Source organism: Diplotaxodon limnothrissa, linkage group LG2 (genome assembly GCF_057381915.1).
Source record: "Diplotaxodon limnothrissa isolate DT_005_m linkage group LG2, D_limnothrissa_male_GT1.1, whole genome shotgun sequence".
Lineage (NCBI taxonomy): Eukaryota > Metazoa > Chordata > Actinopteri > Cichliformes > Cichlidae > Diplotaxodon > Diplotaxodon limnothrissa.
In genome coordinates, this window is record NC_140597.1 from 35,640,540 (window position 1) to 35,660,671 (window position 20,132).

General features: G+C 39.3%; 1 protein-coding gene across 4 annotated transcripts in view; it reads left to right on the forward strand.

The window, feature by feature from the left end:
* The window catches only part of mbnl3 (muscleblind-like splicing regulator 3), a 31,760-nt gene extending 16,544 nt beyond the window's left edge, over nucleotides 1–15,216 (forward strand). For 2 of the 4 annotated variants that reach the window (XM_085363083.1, XM_085363091.1), the window contains exons 4-9: nucleotides 2,035–2,199; nucleotides 2,621–2,824; nucleotides 2,918–3,157; nucleotides 5,641–5,794; nucleotides 10,502–10,596; nucleotides 12,996–13,070. In XM_085363083.1, the coding sequence (XP_085219209.1) occupies nucleotides 2,035–2,199; nucleotides 2,621–2,824; nucleotides 2,918–3,157; nucleotides 5,641–5,794; nucleotides 10,502–10,596; nucleotides 12,996–13,013 (876 nt within the window). In that variant the 3' untranslated portion in view covers nucleotides 13,014–13,070. Of the gene's footprint in view, nucleotides 1–2,034; nucleotides 2,200–2,620; nucleotides 2,825–2,917; nucleotides 3,158–5,640; nucleotides 5,795–10,501; nucleotides 10,597–12,992 lie in introns of all 4 variants that reach the window. The other 2 variants (XM_085363100.1, XM_085363105.1) reach the window with 2 other exon arrangements.
* The last annotated feature ends 4,916 nt before the right edge of the window (nucleotides 15,217–20,132 follow it).

Sequence of the window (20,132 nt, forward strand, 5' to 3'; positions counted from 1 at the left end):
TATATATGTTGATTTATGTTATGAATGTTGTAAAATGTGAATGTAAAAGCCCAACAAGGGACAAGGGTCGTGAATTAGCAACAGTTATAAACCCATCGTGCAGCACATTGGTTTCATGTGCCGTAGTGGAACTACGTTAAACTGCATTTTAATTAAATAAATAGAATTAGAATTAACCCAATATAAAGCCTTTTTAAGTTTACTTAAAGCTAAATCAACTTAGATGAAGAAGATCAATCAAAGTGCTTGTCAGATTTTAGATCATTCAGATCAGCTTATCAATTGTAAATGCTTGTTTTAAAGCAATGCATTATTTGACTTATTTACTCCTTATACAAAGCAATCTGTTAAAGTACCACTGCAGCAGTTTCAGTGAAAACCAGTGCAAAGAGCACTGGATGGTGATTCTGCACAGGAAAACAGGCTGCTTTTTCTTTATGTGCTGGCTGATCTTTGCTTTTGTAACCTACACTGCTTCTGGTGATGGCACAGGCTTGGCAAAAGCAACCCTCCCGGTAACAGTTTCTGTCCCTGGTAGGTTTGTGCCTTTTCAGGTGCTGTGGTCAGGTGTACTTGGTTTAAATCTATACACAGTGTTCTTTTTGACTGGCAGTTCGTGGTTGATTTACAATAACATGGTTCACAACATCGCTGGAAACATTGTTACCTTGAAAGAATTTTTTAATTTCTCTCACTTTAAAAATGGTATTTTCACTTCCCTTTGTTCTTATTACTAAAAGACTGATATAAAACAACTCTCTCTTCTCTACAGACCTACATTGCTAGAAACCCCAACGTGAACGTCCAGGTGACGTTCAATAAACTCACCCAGCAAATTTTGCAGCTATTTTCTTAACCAAGGCTAGAATTCAAGAATAGGAAATCAGTTACAAATAAAGATGCTTATTACATAAGCTCACGTACTGATGGATGTATCTCTGTGTTCAGTAGATTATCGTATCTATGATTTTTCTTTTTTTAAACATTTTTTTAATATATTATTAGAAAGAAAAGAAAAATCACAAACAGAAATTAATAATTAGTAAGGACTGGTTCCCAACTTTACTTTATAAATCTAGTCTGCATATATGAATTATAGGCCTATGTACAGTTAACTCATAGTTGAAATGCTTCTTGAAGATATCATGATTCTTTGCAGACCAGCTTTTTTTTGGCTGATGCTGTTCTGTATCAATTCATCTGTTATATCAAAGCCACTTTCGGCTGCTTCCTTGTCACAAGAGCTCACCACAGCAGGTAGCTCCACATGTTTGATTTGGCAGATTTTTACGCCGGATACCCTTCCTGGCACAACCCCCGGGGGGCTCATATCTCTTTCCCTCTGTTATGTCAAAATGTACAAATTTGGCTTGTGAGTTTATTTTTTCCAGTAATGACTGCTTTTGCTTTTTCACTCATGCACTGCAATGTTTTTCCCTTATTTCAGAAAATAGGTTATTTTATTTTATTTTTGAGCTGATATCTTCCCGATGGAGATACTGACTCTATCATAGAGGACGGTGAGAGTTAAGCATGTGTTATCAGCCTCCAGCTTTATCGCTTGTCACTTTAGTTTATTTTTCTGCTGTGGAAAAATCCAAAGCTGGCTCAAATACAACACCTGTCGTTTCACATTGCCTCAAAAAATGACTTAATGACAAAATGAAATGATTATATCCTGAGAAATTTAAAAAAAAAACACCTTTGAATATTCGTCAGAACTCTTTTACAAAGCAGTTGCATTTTTCTCATGAATTATGCAGCAGAAGCTCTTCTGGGGCTTCATTAGTACTTTATTCACCAAAATTTATAAGGCATAGTCATTAGGACTCCTCTGAAAGCACACTAGATCCTTGATGTTTAGTGTAACAAATTACACTTGATTATATGGATGACTCCTCTGCTAAACTTGAATCGGTTGCTCTGATAAGAGGTGATTTTTATTTATTTAATTATTTTTTGAGTGAGAGTGAGTTTTTGTTGCCTGCTTAAAGCTTCTATGCTCATCCTTCCTGTCTCCGCTCTCCTCTTCAGGGGCGTTGCACACGCGAGAACTGCAAATACCTGCACCCACCTCCGCACCTGAAAACCCAGCTGGAAATCAATGGGAGGAACAACCTGATCCAGCAGAAGGCCGCGGCAGCCATGTTGGCTCAGCAGATGCAGTTCATGCTGCCTGGAACACAACTGCAGCCCATAGTGAGCAGCCCATCCTAAACTATGACTCTACAGTAATGCAGTCAACAAAACACCGTGCCGTGTGCAAGATGTGCGCTAAACAGACAACAAGGAGTAGAATAATATTTCACTCTATCAATGCTGGTTATTTCTGTCCTCTTACATACATGAAAGAGGGAATAAAAAGAGCCTTTTTGTTTTTAAAAAGTGTTTGAAAGCCAAAGTTTCTTACTGTACAAGGAAAAATTTGCAGAATCTCAAGTGACATTGAAAGTCTTTTATGTATTCTGCCTGCTCAGCTTTTTTTTCATGCTTGTAGAAGTTGTTTAGGCAGCTGCATTGTTCTTATTCCTGTAAAAAGCAGTGCTGGCAGTCAAGCACTTCAAGCCTCCTATTGAAAGCTCTGCCATAAATTGTCTCTTTCTTGTTCTCTTTCTTTCAGACAACATTCCCAGTGACACCCTCTCTGGCAACGAGTCCCAGCATGGCATTCAGTCCATATCTGAGCCACATGGGCCCAGCGATGGGTTTGATGCCTGAGCTGCTGCCCAGCACTCCCCTGCTCGTCCCCGGGAGTCCTACCGGTCTGGCAGCCATGGGAAATGGCACCTCCGCACAAAAACATGTGCGCACAGACAAGCTAGAGGTATGCAGCCAGCGTGCAGTTGTTGTGTTTCTATGTTTTGTGGAAAAACGCTGAAAGGTGATTGTTGATCGGTGCTCCCACCTGCCCCGCCAGGTTTGCAGAGAATTCCAGCGCGGGAACTGCACGCGAGGTGAGAACGACTGCCGCTACGCTCACCCCCTGGAGGCGGGCATGGTGGACTGCAACGAGAACTCGGTCATTGTCTGCATGGACTATATTAAAGGCCGCTGCAGCCGAGACAAGTGCAAGTACTTCCACCCTCCAGCTCACCTGCAGGCCAGAATCAAGGCTGCACAGCACCAAGCCGGTCAAAACACCCCGTCCTCAGGCTTGGTGAGTCGTCCTCGACACTGTGTCTCTGTACTTTTTAACAAAAATAAGCATTAAAATATTCTCATGTTTTTCAGAAGAAAAACATGCGTGTAAGCCAACTGTAAAGCAAGCCAACCTCTGCCATACAGCTAAATCCATAATTTGTTGGACAGTTTTTGTTTTGTTGCTCTGTTTAATTAATAGCACTGCTGGGTTGAATCAAGATGTAATTGAAGTTTGGACTTTCAGCTTTCATTTCTAGGGGTTTTACAAAAAAATTGCATCAGCTCTTTGAGAATTACAGTTTTCAGCTTTGCCACCTCCATGCTGGCCTCCTGTCTTTTTGTCAGTGCCATCGTCTCCAAACCAAAGATCATATCCGGTCTCACTATCATCTCGTAAACCTCCCTTTTCACTGTTGCTGCCACAAATCACCCTGACACTCATCTCCACCCACTCCACTCTGCCTGCACTCTCTTCTTCACATCTTTTGTTTGCTGCTTGGGATGGTTGACCCCAGGTATTTAAACTCATCCACATTCACTACCTCTGCTCCTGGCAGCTTTATCTATTCCCCCCACAAAATAAAACTTCTAGAACTTTGCAGACTTTTTTGGGCCTTTTTGTTCTTTAGTGTAACCAGTGGTTTGCATTCTCTCAAGTTCATGACTTTGTTAAATGTTGGGAAGCTATTTTTCTTAATCGTGGAAATCGTTCTGTTATCATTTGGTGTTGCTGAGCTGGCCACTGTATTCCTTCTTTTTAAGAATGGATCAGGTTGTTGATTTTTCCAGTTTTTTTCTACGTCTCTTTGGGTCTTATATTTAAAATTAAAGTGAAGTTTTTTATGAAGTAACAAGGAAACAGGCCTCACCTGCTGATGACTGGGCTGGATTGGTACCAATCTGTTGTGGTCGAGAGAACTGAGCATAAAAACGTAGCTGTGGATTTACCGGTCTGTCTATGTTCCTGCACTCACCTGTGGTCACCTATGGTCACGAGCTCTGGGTAGGGACTAGACGAATGAGGTCAGAGATACAAGTGTCGGAAATGAGTTTCCTTTTGAAGGATGACTGGGCTCTCCTTTAGAGATAAGATAAAGAGCTGAGTCATTCGAGATGATCTCAGAGTAGAAGTGTTGCTCCTCCACCTCGAAAGGAGTCAGTTGAGGAGGTTTGGGTATCTGACTAGGATGCCTCCTTTTGAATGATTTAATGTCCTACCAGAAGGAGGCCCGGGGCAGACCGAGGACCCGCTGGAGATATTACATATCTCGGCTGGCTTGGGAAAGACTTAGTGTCCCCCTGGATGAGCTGGAAGTGTTGCCTAGGGTAATGGAAGTCCAGGTTTGTCTGTTTAGACTCCTACCCCCGTGACGTGAACCCAGATAAGCAGTATAAAATGGATGGATGGTATCTGATCTTCAATCACATCTCGATTGTTTGATTTAAAATCGACTGTAGTTGTTTATACAAAACTACAAATTATAGACCCAACTGTATCTGCTGTTTAACAGCATTTCACAAAATAGTTTGTTATTCTATGTTATTCTCTTGATTTGTGTTCCTGAAGCTACAATTTTCAGTTTATCAGGTTCTTGAAGATTATTTGAGTACAACAGTTGCTGCTTCTTCTAAAGCTTCCCTGCCAAAGATTCTTGACAGCATATGTGCTCCACACACAAAACACTTATCACTGAAATTAGTGTCCAAGTTGCAGTAAAAAACAGGACAATTCATGTCACGTCAAGTCCAGGCTGTATTACCAGCAGCAGATTTTCCTTTCCGGTGCTATATTGTTCAATGATACAATGTAAGATCATAATATCCTGCTTCAGATAGGATGATCTGGTCTAAACGGTTTGTTTTTTAGCACATTAACTGCTTCTATCGTATCGTTCACTATTTTGAGTGAAGCTGCCTGTAATGACTAACGCCATCGATGTGAGTAATCTATAGTTACTGAAAGAAGATACAAATCATTAAAGTGAAAGAACTTAGAAAGATCATTTCTAGGTAATTTGGTTTTGGTTTTAGCTTGTAACATTGTTTTAACTTCAGTAAAGAAGGGGATTGCTGCTGTGTTACTTCTGTAGATCAGGTGGGGTCATTCAAACATACTCCTGCTTCAGCCACATCCCACATTAATGGCCTGTGTGTTAAGGTTTTATACCTATATATCCTGGTTATCTTCCATAGCATTTTGATGGTTCAGCACCGGCCCCATTAGAAGATGAAATGATAGAAGCCCCATTTTGCTCTTGGCCTGACCTCTGGGCTGTCCTTACATCACTTCAGTTAATCTTAGATACTGCAGTGCCCTCTTGTGGTGGTAAAAAGCATCCATGTAATCTTAATGGTAAAGTTTATATTCACCCTGAGATGACACCAGATTAATCTACTTTTGTTTTTTTTGTTCCAGGGAGAGTGTTTTCTGTACACCCATCACTACCTGTGTTGAAAGATAACCACTGCTTTCATTCATATCCTTCTCTTCATGGCCAGGGTCTGCCCCCGGGGGCCATGCAGCCGCTACCAAAGAGGCCTGTCTTAGAGAAGAGCAACGGAGCTGCTGCCACCGTCTTCAATCCCAGCATGTTCCACTACCAGCAAGCCCTGGCTAACATGCAGCTCCAGCAACCAGCCTTTATCCCCACTGGTGAGTCTCTGGAAACCTTAGCAACACCAGTAGGAGGTCCCTTGAATTCATACACCCTCAAACCTTGAATCCAAGAAGTGGCCTGTGCACACAAACACAAAGGTGGAGAACTGTAGGACGAAGAAGTTGCTGTGTCTGTTCAGGGCTTCTGTGCTGTGTGACGCTTCTCTTCTGTTCCACTGTCTGTTGTGTTGCTTGATTCGGATTCACTCTTGCTTGGCTTGTGATGAGGCCATAGAGTCAGAGGACACAGCTTAAAGAGACAAACACATTAAAGGCCTAAACCACAAAGCCGGATTAGGTTTTTAGCAAGGTTCAGGTTTAACTTAGAGTTTTGAGTCACAAAGGTGGTTCATTAGTCACTATGGCAGCTAAAGCTGCAAACCTAACCTGCACGTAGGAAACAACCGCCTAGTCACTAACCAATTCTCAGGAAAATGCCATCATCAGTCCTGGAAAAACAGGTGGACCTTAATATCCAGGTAGGAGAAGGTCGTGCTTTAGAGAAATATAGATCCTTAAGAGCAACGTTAATGCTCATTTTTATCTAGCAAGCAGTTTTAAAGCCATTTTATTTATTTTCATTTGTTCTGCAAGGCTTAAAATCATGTCTGATCCTAAAACTGAACACTTAATACTCGTTATTACTGACTGTTCATAAAATCTGCACACCTACTGCTTTCAATTCAGTTTTTTAATTGTTCTGTCCTTGCTCTCAGACGGTTTTACACAGCCGGGGCTGCAGCTCAAAGAATAAGGTTACAAGTGTCTTGTGCAGATTTCTGAATATGTCAGATCCTATTGAGCCTTAATGATTGAGCTTTGATAATGACAAGTCAGTTAACCTAAACATTTTCTATTGTAGCATTTTTTCCAGTCTTTTGTAGCTTTGTCTTCCTTTGTAAAATCAGCTGTTCTGCTGCCATGTTTGTGATTGGTCAGATGCTGCCAACACCACCTCTTTCATGTGAACCGGCTCCAAGATAGATTGAGGACACCCCGGGTTTACTGGTGGAGTTGATAATCACCTTCAGCTTGACTGCTGATTGTTACGTTCTCCAGGAAGTCTGGAGGGAATGCGGGGAAGTAAAAATAAAAGTGTCTGCACCAAGGAAGCAAATTTGGCACTAAAATAAAGGTTTTTAATTACAATTAAACTGAGACGACAAAGCTACTATCACCAACTAAACAGGGAAGCATAGCAAAACCTAGACGTTTGACCAATAGGATAGTACATGTGCACATACACACTTGGCATGCAGTTTTTATTCCTCGATACTTGAATGCCATTTTCTTCACTACAGCATTTAGAGATTTGAGGTGTTTGCACTTTTACTTTACCAGCAGCTTGCATCAGTGTGTTTTTGTGCGCCGGTACACATTGTGCACTAACTCCATGCTGCTTGCTTGTGCTACCTGCTCTAACCTGAACCTGTGGGCACACCTTTGTCTGCTCTCTCGTCTTAACTTTCGCTGTCATCTGTTTCTTGTTTTATGTACGTGTTTGTACAAAATGTGACCAGCCGTAGGATTGGTGTGTTAATCAGAGGCCTGCACGACCATACAGGTGACCATGTTTCGCCCAGTTAACTATAAATTGTGTAGTTCGTACATGTGCAGTAGAATTGATTAGCAGGGATTCAAGTTCATGCTTCTTGTGTTTTATGTGAAACGGTTTTCCTTTAGGGGAATGAAATTTCAAAAGCAGACAGACCTAAACCTGGAAGTGTTACATGGACGATGACTTTCTATTTGCAGCATAGTTCATGGACTATGCGTTATTTAATCAAAACCAAACTACTGGATGACCTGACAATGAGAACCGACTATTCTCCGTTGCTGAAGTCGAACACTGATTTTCTCCATCCAGTTTAACAAACAAGTCTTAAGTGCAAGTGTTTAATCATTTAAGCATTTGGATTTACATGAACTGTGCCAGCTCCGGTAGCTCAGACTGCTGGGAAAGCAGGGAGTGGAAAAAAACCTCATCAGCTTCCTGTCAGTGTCTGTACTCACAGATTAAGGGACCTCCTTTTTTTGCTCACCACACAAGGACCCCACCTGCACCACCCTCCTTAGAGCTTCCAGAAGCTCACTTCAGGGCTGAAGTGAAGTGCCAGCTGGTTTAGAGGAAGGTTTTACAGATTTTCTTTTAAATGCACGAAACAAATGTTCACTAAACTGATGTCAGAAATATCAGAATATTGTAGTTTAACCATGGAGGATTAGACTATGTCTGAGGTCAATGCTGTTCAGGATTACATAACCGTGGAACAGCAGCAGACTGATGCAGGGTTTCTATTCAGATAGTTTAGGGATACCAACAGTGATGAGAAGCACAGATACACGATTCACTCGGTCAGTCCATCTGAACTAAAAATCTGGTAGATTAGAATCACAAAAAGTTGCAGAAGATGTTTAGTCATGCATACGTCTGCGTGTGTGTGTTTCCTAACTTCAGTTCCACCTTTATTACATTTCCCAGTGCTACATACTGATATTAGGACGTAAATTTAATACATTTGGAGAATAATTTTGACATAAAAGAAAAAAAGAAGCAAAATATTTTCATGTGTCTTTGCTGTTATAAATTGCAGTAAAATACTTTTTCAGGATGGTCCGAGTCCCTCTCTGGTTTTGTTTTTGGGGATTTCTTTTGCTGAATTTTGTCCACTTTAGTTTCCAGCCTAAAGCAGACTGCATTTCTATAACAGTGGGAAACTTTGTTTGTGCTTTTGCTTACCTCACTTGAAAATATAAAAAAAAAATTAAGCAGAAGAGGTAGTCTCACTTTAGTGCAATATATGGGTCAATACATGGGTATGGTTGCATGAAAAATTAATCAGAGCCTTCCACACGATCCCCTCAGAATGAGCTGGGGTTTTTTTCTTTACATGCAGTAAAGATATCGAGATTTTGGTTTGGATATCAGATCGATTTGATGCCCTTTTTAACAATCCTTAAATGTCCTAAAAATGTTGTAGTGCCAAGCTCAGGGAAGCATGGGGAAATGGAATGAATTAAAAAGGGTCATATTTCAACCTGCACAGCATAGATCTTTAATGGCTTTAAAAAACAAGAATTTGTTGCACAAGTTTGAATTTATTGGGAATTTGCTCTAATCCACACAGGTAAACAGACACTCTCAGTTATATACACATAACAAACCCGCTGATATTTTGGTTAAATATTCCTTAACAGATTCCACCTCAACCAAATGCTTTTAGCAGTCATCAACAAGCAGGTGTAGCTCTGTGTTGGGCAATCCAGTGAGTGAGCAAAGAGAAGCTACCAGCCCAAAATGACCACAATGATGAGTGTATGAAAACTTCTGACTACTACATTTCTCACAATGCAACCAAAAAAACATAATTTCATTATATCCTTCCTACTTGGTAAATGTACAAATAGAACATAAAAGCAATAACAGTGTTTGGTGTCCCTACTCTTCATGTATGACGACATTAATCCCAGTGTATACATCCTCACAGTCCTCAGTCGAGCTATAATTAAGAAGCTGGGGTGAAAACACCAGTTTGAGTGTCACAGTGCCGATCTATTGTATAATGAATCCACAAGTGGATGTTGTCACTGTCCTGCATCCTGCCATAGATTACAGAAGTGCACATCCTGTCCAGGGTGACAGGTCAAGGAAAACACAACAATCAAGTAACTGATCATGCCGGAGACAATACAAAGTCAATATAAAAAAACCCTTTTAAAGTTACATTGATAAAAGTGCAATTAAAAGCAACATATTAGATTAAATGTGACAAATTCAGTTCTTGTTTATGCTGAAAAGCTTCAGCTCAAGGTATGAATCAACTATATGTTTCTGTGGAGCAGTGAGACGATGACCTTATCGCCTCTGGGTGTGAGAGATGCTTTCTAATGTTGCTGCAGAGCCACAGCTGTGCTGTGTATGATGATGGACAATAGCACAGTGCATGTTTTGTGTACATATTTCAGGCTTATGTTCATATATGTGAGTTTGGTTGGTCTGACACACACCAATTGAGAATCTTAATAGTATTATACATCTTAGACAAGATGTGTGCTGTTTTCAGACTTGTTGGTCTTTGCAAGTAGTCAACTAAACTTTGATTTGTTCCAGTGCCTTTTGTTTAGTTAGTAATAATAATAATAATAATAAAAAGCGACTCAAATGAGGATAAAAATGGACCAGTACTTTCAGTCTTTAGCACCTTCAGCTCAGGACTTCAGAGCAACGATAAAATATGATTGCCATTAAATCACTAAATTCTCAGGATTTCTCTTCCATTGTAATCGAAAGGAATAAAAGTATTTCTTATGGATCATTTGCTCTTTCCATACACATGCTCCGTCCATTCAATACAATTATCAGATACTCCAGTCTGATTAGATTGTATGACTGTGTATTGCTTTGTTTGTTTAACTGCCATTTTGTTGGTGAGCAATTAATTTTTTTTTATTTTGTATCCTGTCAGCTATTTAAATATGTATTTTTTTCTCCTTTTATCTCTGATTTTGTTTGCATGTGTCCTGGTACTTGTTCAAATTCATCCTGGCAATATCACTTGACTTGTGCCATGACTTTTGATCCTACACATTTTGCCATGGTAACCATATCATTCCTGTTCCCCCTCCCTTCCCCTCCCCTCCCCTTCCCTCCTCCCCGCCCATATCCTCGTCCTCTGTCTTTCGTCTGACTCGCCCGAATAAAAGTTCCCATGATGCACGGTGCCACCACCTCCACTGTTTCGTCGGCCTCGACCCCAGTCACCAATGTTCCTTTCGCTGAATCTGCCGCCTCGAATCAGGTTTGCTCTTTCATTTCAGTCCTCTTTTGATTTTAGCTCTGTAGGATCTCAGTCCTTTTCACTGTCTGCCCGTAGTGTCACGTGTTATCTTCACATTTCATCTCTCCTCACGTTTCTGTTTCTTATGATGCGAGCAAATGAAAACAACTCGTTTTGAGAGGAATCTTGAAATTGACAACTGTTTTCATCTGAGTGTCTTTGTTTGGTGTTGAATCACATCATGTCTGTCTCAGTCGTTACTGTGTGCAGTATGTGGCCTGGCATTAAAGCATGCCAGCTCTCATCTCTGTTAAAAAATATATATCATATAAAAATAAATGTTTGCAGCCAAACAGTTACTTAATTTGCTTGGATACAACCTACCAGTCAAATGATTTAGGGCACCCTCATTATTTAAATTTCTAATAAACTTGAATGGTACGAAGGTCAGCAGGTCACCAGCAAAGGAAAAAGGAAAAGAAAAATGTGTAAATTTATTAAAAAATAAGTCTAAGTTTAAGAAAACTGGTTGAACTACAGCTTTCCTGCAGCTCTGGAAGTTAATAAATTCACCCGTAAGTGTCCCAACTTTTCTCAAATACTAGAAACCCTTGGTCTGTACAGGAACAATCTACACCCTCTGATGCACCGTTGGCCCTGAAAATCCTGAACTGTGAAAAATGGCCAGAAATGTTTTATTCTTTTTGAAACTGGAGCGTTTATTGAACCTTCTGACAAATTAAAAAAGAAAATAAATATCAATTTGCTATATGTGGTATGTTTTATTGCTTAAAACATTTTGTTTTTGAGAGAGAATAAAACAACACTGACGATGCAGACATTTCAAAAACTCACAAAAACTTGTGTATCAAATATAATACAGAGTTGAAGCAATCTGGGTCTGCAGTTTATCCCACAGCAGCACAAAGACCTGAAATTTCTGAAGAAACAAACTGGACAGAGAGTTTAACTTCGATTAACCAGACAGGTCAACCCGCAAGTGCATTGATGTGTGCGCCACTGTGGAAAGACCGGTACAACACAGACGTTACAAGAGATATGTGACAAAAAAAAAATCCACAACACAAAAAGATGAAAAATGCTTGTTAAACCTTAATTTTGGCACAAAATTTTAAGCAGTTTTTTTTATCAAATTTGCCTCTTCATTCTTTATGTGTGTTTTCTTTTATGTCCTAGTGATCACTGAAATTAAAGCCCAGAGCCCACCTAACAAGTGAAGGAGTCCCGGTTTGATCCCAGGAGGAGATCCAGATCCCTTTGGGGCTGCATCAGGAAGGGGATCCAGAGTAGAAAATCTGCCAAATTAAAGCTACCTGCTGTGGTGACCTCTCGTGAATAAGGAAACAACTGAAAGTGGCCACAGTGCTTCACAAATTTGTTAGACCACCTGACAAAACACCAAAAAAAAGCACAAATATTTTAGAAATCTGTCAAAAACTTGCTTAAAACTAAAAATTATGTTTTTATTTATTTGGCAAACAACAAACTGAATTCACGTTTTTATTCCCGAATTTGAGCCAGCACACTTAATCAAGCGTTAGATAGCATTCAACCACCAAAACTAGTAAATAGCTGTAATTTACCATCTCGATCAAAAAACAATAATGTGCTTTACTAATTCTTTCTGTTTTTTTGTAAAGCAGTAAATTTGATATTTTAGCAATAAAAACATCACTTTGATTTAAGAGCTTGCACAAACTGAAGGATTAACCATTACCATTATTTACTCAGAGTGCACTGAGATATTACACAATGTAATTTCCCTTAATATGTATAAAAATGAGAGCGCTCTAAAATCCTTTGACTGGTGGTGTTTGCTGCTTTTTGTTGTTTACTTACAGCTAAAACAGAAGTCCGTTTGCTTTGATTTTTACGAAACATGATGGGGATTTTTAATTTCAAAACCAGCAGGAAAAAATGTTTCACATTTAAGATGAAATCACATGTGGCTCGACTCTACTATGCAGCTTTAATGGAATTTACCTGAAATGAACTAAATTTGCATTCTTTCGGTTTACCAGCATCATACCAGTCCATGATTTTGAACTAACCTGCTGCTACTATGGATGAGTGCATAACTAGTTGACTAGGTATCACAGATTTTGTAAACTTTCCTTCCTGAGATGTTACACCCAACCCTCTCTCTTTTTGACGTGAAGATTCAAACAAGCAAAGGTGTAAAGTGAGGTGATAACACACATTCAGCATTAACATCTATAAAAACAACCTCAGTGCTAACTTGACTATTTGCTTTGCCCATAATTTTAAAAGATCATTATAATTAAGCACAGATATCAGTATAAAATAATCTGCTACAGAGGTTTGCCTGCATATGTTTGTGTCTGTAAGAACTCACAGCTCCTCCTCCTCCTCTTCCCCCCCTCTCTCTCTTCCAGTAGACCCCTCGGAGCTTCTGACTTCAGATCCGGTGGAGCTCCAGTGCATTCCCATGGAAACCCATTTCTGCCCCGTCCCCAAACTGCTGGTGGCAGCTCCTGTGGCACTAAACTCAGTAAGCCTTTCCCGAAACCCCAGTTAAAGTCCCATAAACCCCGAGCACTGCAGCAAACATGTGCCTCGCCCACAGTGCACACCGACTGATATCATGTTGTGAACGTAAGAGAGCTGCGATGGTTCATGCAATACAGACCTGGACGTATTACCGTTGCTTTAAAGCAGCCACCCTGATGCATACTGACTTGATCGGGGCGAGCAATAGAGCTCCCTCGTCCTTACAGCCATACATGCCCACACCTTAAAAGTGCAGCACATGTGCACACACATAAACACACACACACACACACACATATATATTCAAGACTAAATGCCCTTTATGGGTCGGAGCCATCACATGAGGCCACCCAACACATTTGACTGTTCCAAAGTAAGAAACTCTGAGAAGTTCATTGTAGAAAATTCAGACGGACCAGCTGCCGGTCTCCAACCATGACGGGCTGTCAAAGTGAAAGAGTGTTTCATATCATGTCACGTTTACGTTTCAAGATGAGTGCAAATGTGACGTTTGTGTTGTACGACGTGTACCGCTCAGTCTGTCATCATGGTCTCATTTTGCCCGGTGATACGTCAGTAAGGGGTTGTTGTTCATTTGTTTGTGCCTTTGATTTTTTCTGCTCAGCTGCAGAGGAGACTTAGTGTCCCAAAAATAATTCAAAGAAGAATTAGTTACGTAAATAGAGTGTATTAGCCTGTAGCTGCTATTGGGATAAAGTCTACTGGTTACAGCAAATGCCTCTTAAAATGTATATTAGAGTTTCCTAAATGCAATGAATGATTCGCCCCCCCTGTTTTATTGAAAAATGTAGACTGGGTGAAAGTAACTTAGTATGTAATTACTTCTTATAAAGAAGATGGGATGAGGGATATCTTTAGGATGTGTTAAATAAACTGCCTTAAAGCAGCTGAGGTTATGTTCTCTATGTAAGGGCCCCTCTCTGTATAGTACTCTCCAGTAATAGACCAGACAGCTCCAATCATCAAAACTGATAAACCTGAGCTGTGAAGTTTCTTGAATCGTGATTTCCGATCAGTGATTGTGTTTCTTTTGTGATGGGTAACTGTGTAACGACTAAAAAAGGAAAGGTTCATCCTGTTTCCTCTGTGATTTGAAACCTGAACACTCTTTGAAACCGATTCTGTGTGTGTTCAGCTCGCCTGTAAATGCCACTTAAACTTTTACACCTGATGTCAGTTATTGCACAAGATGGAAGCGAGATCGGTTTCCTTTTGTTGTGCCTAAAGTCTGCGGTATATGCAAGGAACTGCCCGTTTAATGCAATATCTGGATAAATCCTCCAAATAAATGTTTCCCTCTCTAATGCAGAGATGTATTTCAAAAGGCTGTTTGTTTAATGTGGCTTTTGGACTAAATAAGTGGCACAAGATTTTTATGTTTTATGGTTCTGCAGGGAGAAAGCTTCGAACTTGAAAATGTCCTGTCTGACTTTAAAATGTCATGTCTTTCTACTGCTGTCCTGTTTGTCAAAAATGACGAGACTCTAAATATTCTTATAACCAGAATCAAGTTGTAGAAAAGGATGAACAATTCTCATGCTTGATGTCTGATGGTGAAAAAAAAATTGGGGGGGACTTTCAAGTGTGTAAGGAATTGCTTTGTAGGTGTATACAAAAAAATGAACTTAACAGCTTTGGAAACTGGGCTGAAATCACTTATATCCAAATTCAAATGTGCCTCTTTCAAGTCTCCTCAAACAAAACTGTCAGTACACTGTAAGACCAGACCAGTGCTCAAAGACAGATGTGTTATTTGGTACATTATTATAATATGAAATCACATTTGTATCAGTTTCTTCTCTGAGACAGCTGTGCTGTCTTACTGTCAATGTAAGGAAATAAATCAGAGAGTTGTGTGCATACATACGTGTGTCAGAAAAGACGATGGATCACATATTTGGTTAGATGTAAATGCTGCAGATATTACACATCTCCCATTGAACATTATTCATTTTAAATAATGTTAATGTGTCGTGAATGTATCTAATGCAAAAACTTTACACATGCCCTTCTAAAAGACAGGCATGCTGAAATGTAATGGTTCACTCTATATAGACTATTTCAGAGGTCACATACTGTAGGTACCATGATGAAACTGTGTTAAGACATATTAAAGTATGTGTATTGTTATATAGATTTATATTTAATGTTAATGGGTGGTGTGACTACTTTTAGAAATATCTTTCACTGTCAGAAAAGGTAGAGCAGACTGCTGTACTCTTTGAAGTACAAATGTACACAATTCAGGTACATTTCAGTACCATTTATTGCTAGTCAGTTTTTCTACCCCTACCCTCTGTAGTATCCAAAGCACTATAAACAAAGCATATTCTCATTAGGCAGAAAGTCAGCATGCTACCTTTTTTCTCACATGTATTTCCCTTGTCCCAGTACTGCAGCCCTGATTCTGTTAACTTTTGGTGTAGAAAGGCTTTGTGGAGACATAACTGTGCAGAAAACCCACCCAGCCAGAGCTGCAAGTTCAGCACCAGGTATAATCCTGGGATTAACCCTCATTTTGGGCGTGTAAAAGCTTTTCCCTCCTGACCACCTAAATGCCCCAAATGGCGTATTTGTGGCAGTTTAAGAAAAAGTACACATATCTGCTTACTTTTTTTTAAAGACAGAAGATCTGAGCTGCTCTTATGTTTCTGTGCTAATACTAAGCTGGAAAGAGCTGCTAGTTAACACAGAGAAAAGGCCAGCACACCTTAATAAACAGTTGTGCAAAAACAACCGCATTACACATCGTGACTGCTTGTGAACAGTGAGGTTGCCAGGCAACCAGCAATATAACCCAGATGGATTGTAAACTGTCCATGAAGAAATAATTACAGGAGGAAAACATCTATAAAACTACAGAGTGCCCTCTTTATATCCATTTTAAAGATTAAATGTGCAGTCTTGCATGGAAGGTGTTTACACCTTTTAGATAACTAAAAGTTAGCTTTTGGACAAACTGTGTAATGTTTGTAATAACTTAAGCCAACTTAAACAAGAATAGAGTGCCCTCTATAAGTGCGTTAACAGATATTATTGGATAATTTGTGCATCTGAAGTTGCTATTAAAGCACAAAAATGAGACAAAACAGTAGGTGGCTTTAGCTCTTATATAGTATATAAGTAAAGTTTATTTATAAAAGCACTTGTCACAGAAATGAAGTTATAAAGTGCTTGGCAAAAAATAGTGTAAAATAAATAAAAACTGTGAAAAATCACAATAAAATATAATAGAAAATGATAGACGTATAAGTAAATGTCATCTGCATAGAAACGATAAGAAACTTCTGAAAAACCCTGAATGATGCCAGCTGGCTCAGGATTGAGCCTCGCATTTATCTGAGCCTTGCAGATAAATAAGAAGAAGGTTAGTCAAATGGAAACCATAGGTCTACTAAGGAAAGTATCATGGTCGACAGTATCAGAGGCTGTGCTGAGGTCAAACAGACCGAGCAGAGAACAAATCCACAGATCCTCTACATCAGAAGCCATATGAAAGCATGTTGACTGAACAGCGAAAAGGTAGCCTAAAGTAAACGCTACTGAACTGGTCTACAAATATCAAGATGCATAACTATCTATTTCTGTGCTGTTTGTGTATTAAATAGCACATAATAAAAGCTAAAGCCAGTCTGTATTTTATCTCATGCAATGCTTTCATCCTAAAATGCTAAAACTGAGGTTTAAAATATCTATTTCAGTTTACATACTTTTAGAGGACACCTTATTTGTAATAACCTAATACCTGTTAATTTATCTGTGTAGCTCCACTTTGTATGGAAACAGGCTAGTGCCCCATACAGCTGATTTAAGCTTCATATTTACTATACAGACATAAGAGTGATATAAAATCTTGTGAATAAGTGTATCTCCCAAAATAGTTGAATAAAGTATTTTTTAAAGTATAGCTGACTTTTTATCTGCATGGTGGATCAAACAGTATGTAGGCTCATAGCTGTCTCTATGAACCTGATGATCAGAATGTCCAGACAGGTCCCTTTTTCTAAAGACTAGCTTCGTCCAGCCAATCCCCTCCTTAAGTGACCCTACCCCTATCATCAGTATGCCTTCACTGTCCAGCTGGAAAAACAGAATACTTGATTAATAAACTGTGCCTCTCGAGGGCATTTGAGGTTTTTAAATACATTTAAATGTATCTATTAAGGCTCAAGAGTGTATTAATTTGAGGATTGTGGAGCACCATGAGAAAAAAAAATACAAACAATGTTTTTACCTCTTAATTTTGTTCCCTCATTCATTCTCTTGTACTTGATTACCTTTGGGCCTGGTTGTAATTTTTTTTCCCCACACGGTCCTGAATCATAACTGTTCAACGTGTGCAGAGCTCTGATCTTCGCTGTCCTGTGATCAGATCCTTCAGCATGTGGACACAGTTAACTCAGTCCTGAGAATACAAACAAAGGGCCTTAATCCTCGATCATATGTCACAGCTGTGTATGAAAATGTAATAAATGTAAGATTTTTTTTTCTGAAAAAAAAAAAAAAAAAAAAACGCGGCATGAAAATAATAATAACAATAATGACAACAAAAAAATCATTTATATGTAGTTAATAGTTTGTGTAGACCAATATGAAAAACATTATGATATGAAAATCGTTTGTACACAATGATGGAGTCATTGTTAATGGTAATAGTTGCTGTTGCTATGGCAACAAAATGACAACATGGCTACCTTTTTATTATCCTAATAGTGATTTTTTTTCCACAATAATTGAGATGACATACAGCACTAACCTATCCGAAAAGGGAATGTCTAATTATTAGTTTGTCTTGTTGCAACGTGATTGAAAAAACTTTAATCCTTGTAATATCCAAAGGTCCTTAGGGGAGGTCAGCCATTTATTTTGTTTTGTTTATTTGACGTTCATTTTATATTTAGGTTTTTTCTTCTTGTACATGGTGTTTTTGAGAAATAGGAATGAACTCTGGCTTTTAGAGCAAACATCTGTCAGGGAGGTAAAGAGACCCTTGGACTAACTGGAAGATCTTTTTTCTGTGGAGGCGAGCGGTTTTTGCCGTTTGCCTCCTACAGACCGAGAGATCTGGCTCAGGTTTTGGCCAAGAAGGTGGTCTCGAGGTCTCTTACTGCCCAGCTGTGCTGGGTGATGTCGATCCTCACTGAGGTGTATACGAATGTGTGATGTTCACCTTGTTTGCACTTATGTACATAACTATGTCAGAATACTCAAAATTTATTTTGAATAAATACAGATAAAAGAGTCAATTAAAAAAAATCTAATCAATATATTGTTAACGATATGTCTATTGTTTTCTTACATCTGCCCTTTTGTTTGTTGCTAGAGCCCTGTTCTTTGCTAAGCATGGCACTGCCTAGCTGTAAACTACAAATGATTTGCTTTATAAAGCTATTTTTTTTTCAGTTCACTTCAGTTGATTGATCCTCTGTGGTTTAATAATATGCGACCCTGACATCAAACAGGAGAGGTGGATCATATGTAAGAACCTAATCTGAGCAGATGACATGCAGACACATTCCTCTCTCCAGTAAAGCACCGAAATAAAGCACAGAGTAGCTCCATCTGCAGGCTGGAAAAAAACAAAATAGGAGCCGATATTAAATCTGACCACAGAGGAACAGAGATTTAAATTCTCCTTCATCTCTGTCATTTTGTAATTTTTTTAAACTCTCCTGTTTCTTGTCATTAACCAAAACAACAATAAATCTGAATTCTCCTCAGGATTTTAGACTAAATTGCAAACAAACGGCTTTTCCAATATTTTCCTCTCCCAGCAGCAGCAGCATCCTCACATGACTCTGGTTCTGCTGATTTGAACATGTGATCCTCTTTATTTGCCCCCAAAGCCAGCGATTTTGTTGCCATGGCACTTCTCCTAGTGTTGAACTGACTGAGTCATCCTGGAGAATCGGTTCACAGCCCTCTGACTGTTGAATATTGACTTCAAAGAGTTTGTGAGCAGGGACGGGTCTCTGAACGACGTGTACCCACAACTCACCAAAGCGTCTCTACTGACTCACCAGCTCCCCTCATCATTGCTGTCCCAGTTTAAGTACATGCTGTGGGTTTTAAATCACTGTATTGTTACGATTCATTTTAGTTGTGATTGTGCCTTTAATGTGCAAACTGGACTTTTAGGTTCTACATCTCAATGACTAAAACCGCCACGTGAACTGAGCGTGTGCCAATCATATCAATTTAATTACATCCTCTGTTGAGTCCACAACTTATTTTTTAAATTGGGTACAATCGCCGACTGAACGACACCCCCGTGGAAGATGATGAGGGCCAAAGACTGTTCAGGACTAAGCCATAAAAAACTCTGACACTCTTGGGCAGACTTGAACGTGACTGCTGTTTCTTTGTTTCACTCTGTTTTCTGCTTGTGGTGCTTGTATGTGCTGCTGTGCTACATGCCAATATATTTTGCAGTGTATAGCTAATTATGAGTAAGTTACTGTGCCTATGATGAGTTCTGCAATTTCTGTTTGACCTTAAATAAAACACTTCATTGTGATCCTCTTGTGTGTTTTTTCTTTTTGTCTCTTTCATTGCAGACATACAAATACAGCAAAAGAAGTATACAAACCACAACGTACACCCTGAACATCTGGTAATGCCCCTAAATGTGCATATATGGCCTTAAAGGACCCCTTTATGCAACAACTGTTAATAACTAAGACTACAATAACACACATGCATCTCAGGGGCTTATCTGTATATAAAGTGTTTTGGCACCCAGGAAAGACCTTTTAACCTTTCACAAAAGAGAAATCAGGTCATTGGGATCAAGATGAAAATATTATGGGGTTAAATTTATTCAAGCATAGGGTATAGACACACTGGACAATTTGTTAGGTACACCTTGCCAGTACTGGGAACTGGAAACATTCCTCAGAAATGTTGTAGCCTCAAATCGTGGCCTCAGTTTCCTGTTCTTAGCTGACAATACTGGCACCTGATGTGGACTTCTGCTGCTGCAGCTCATCTGGGTTCACAGATGC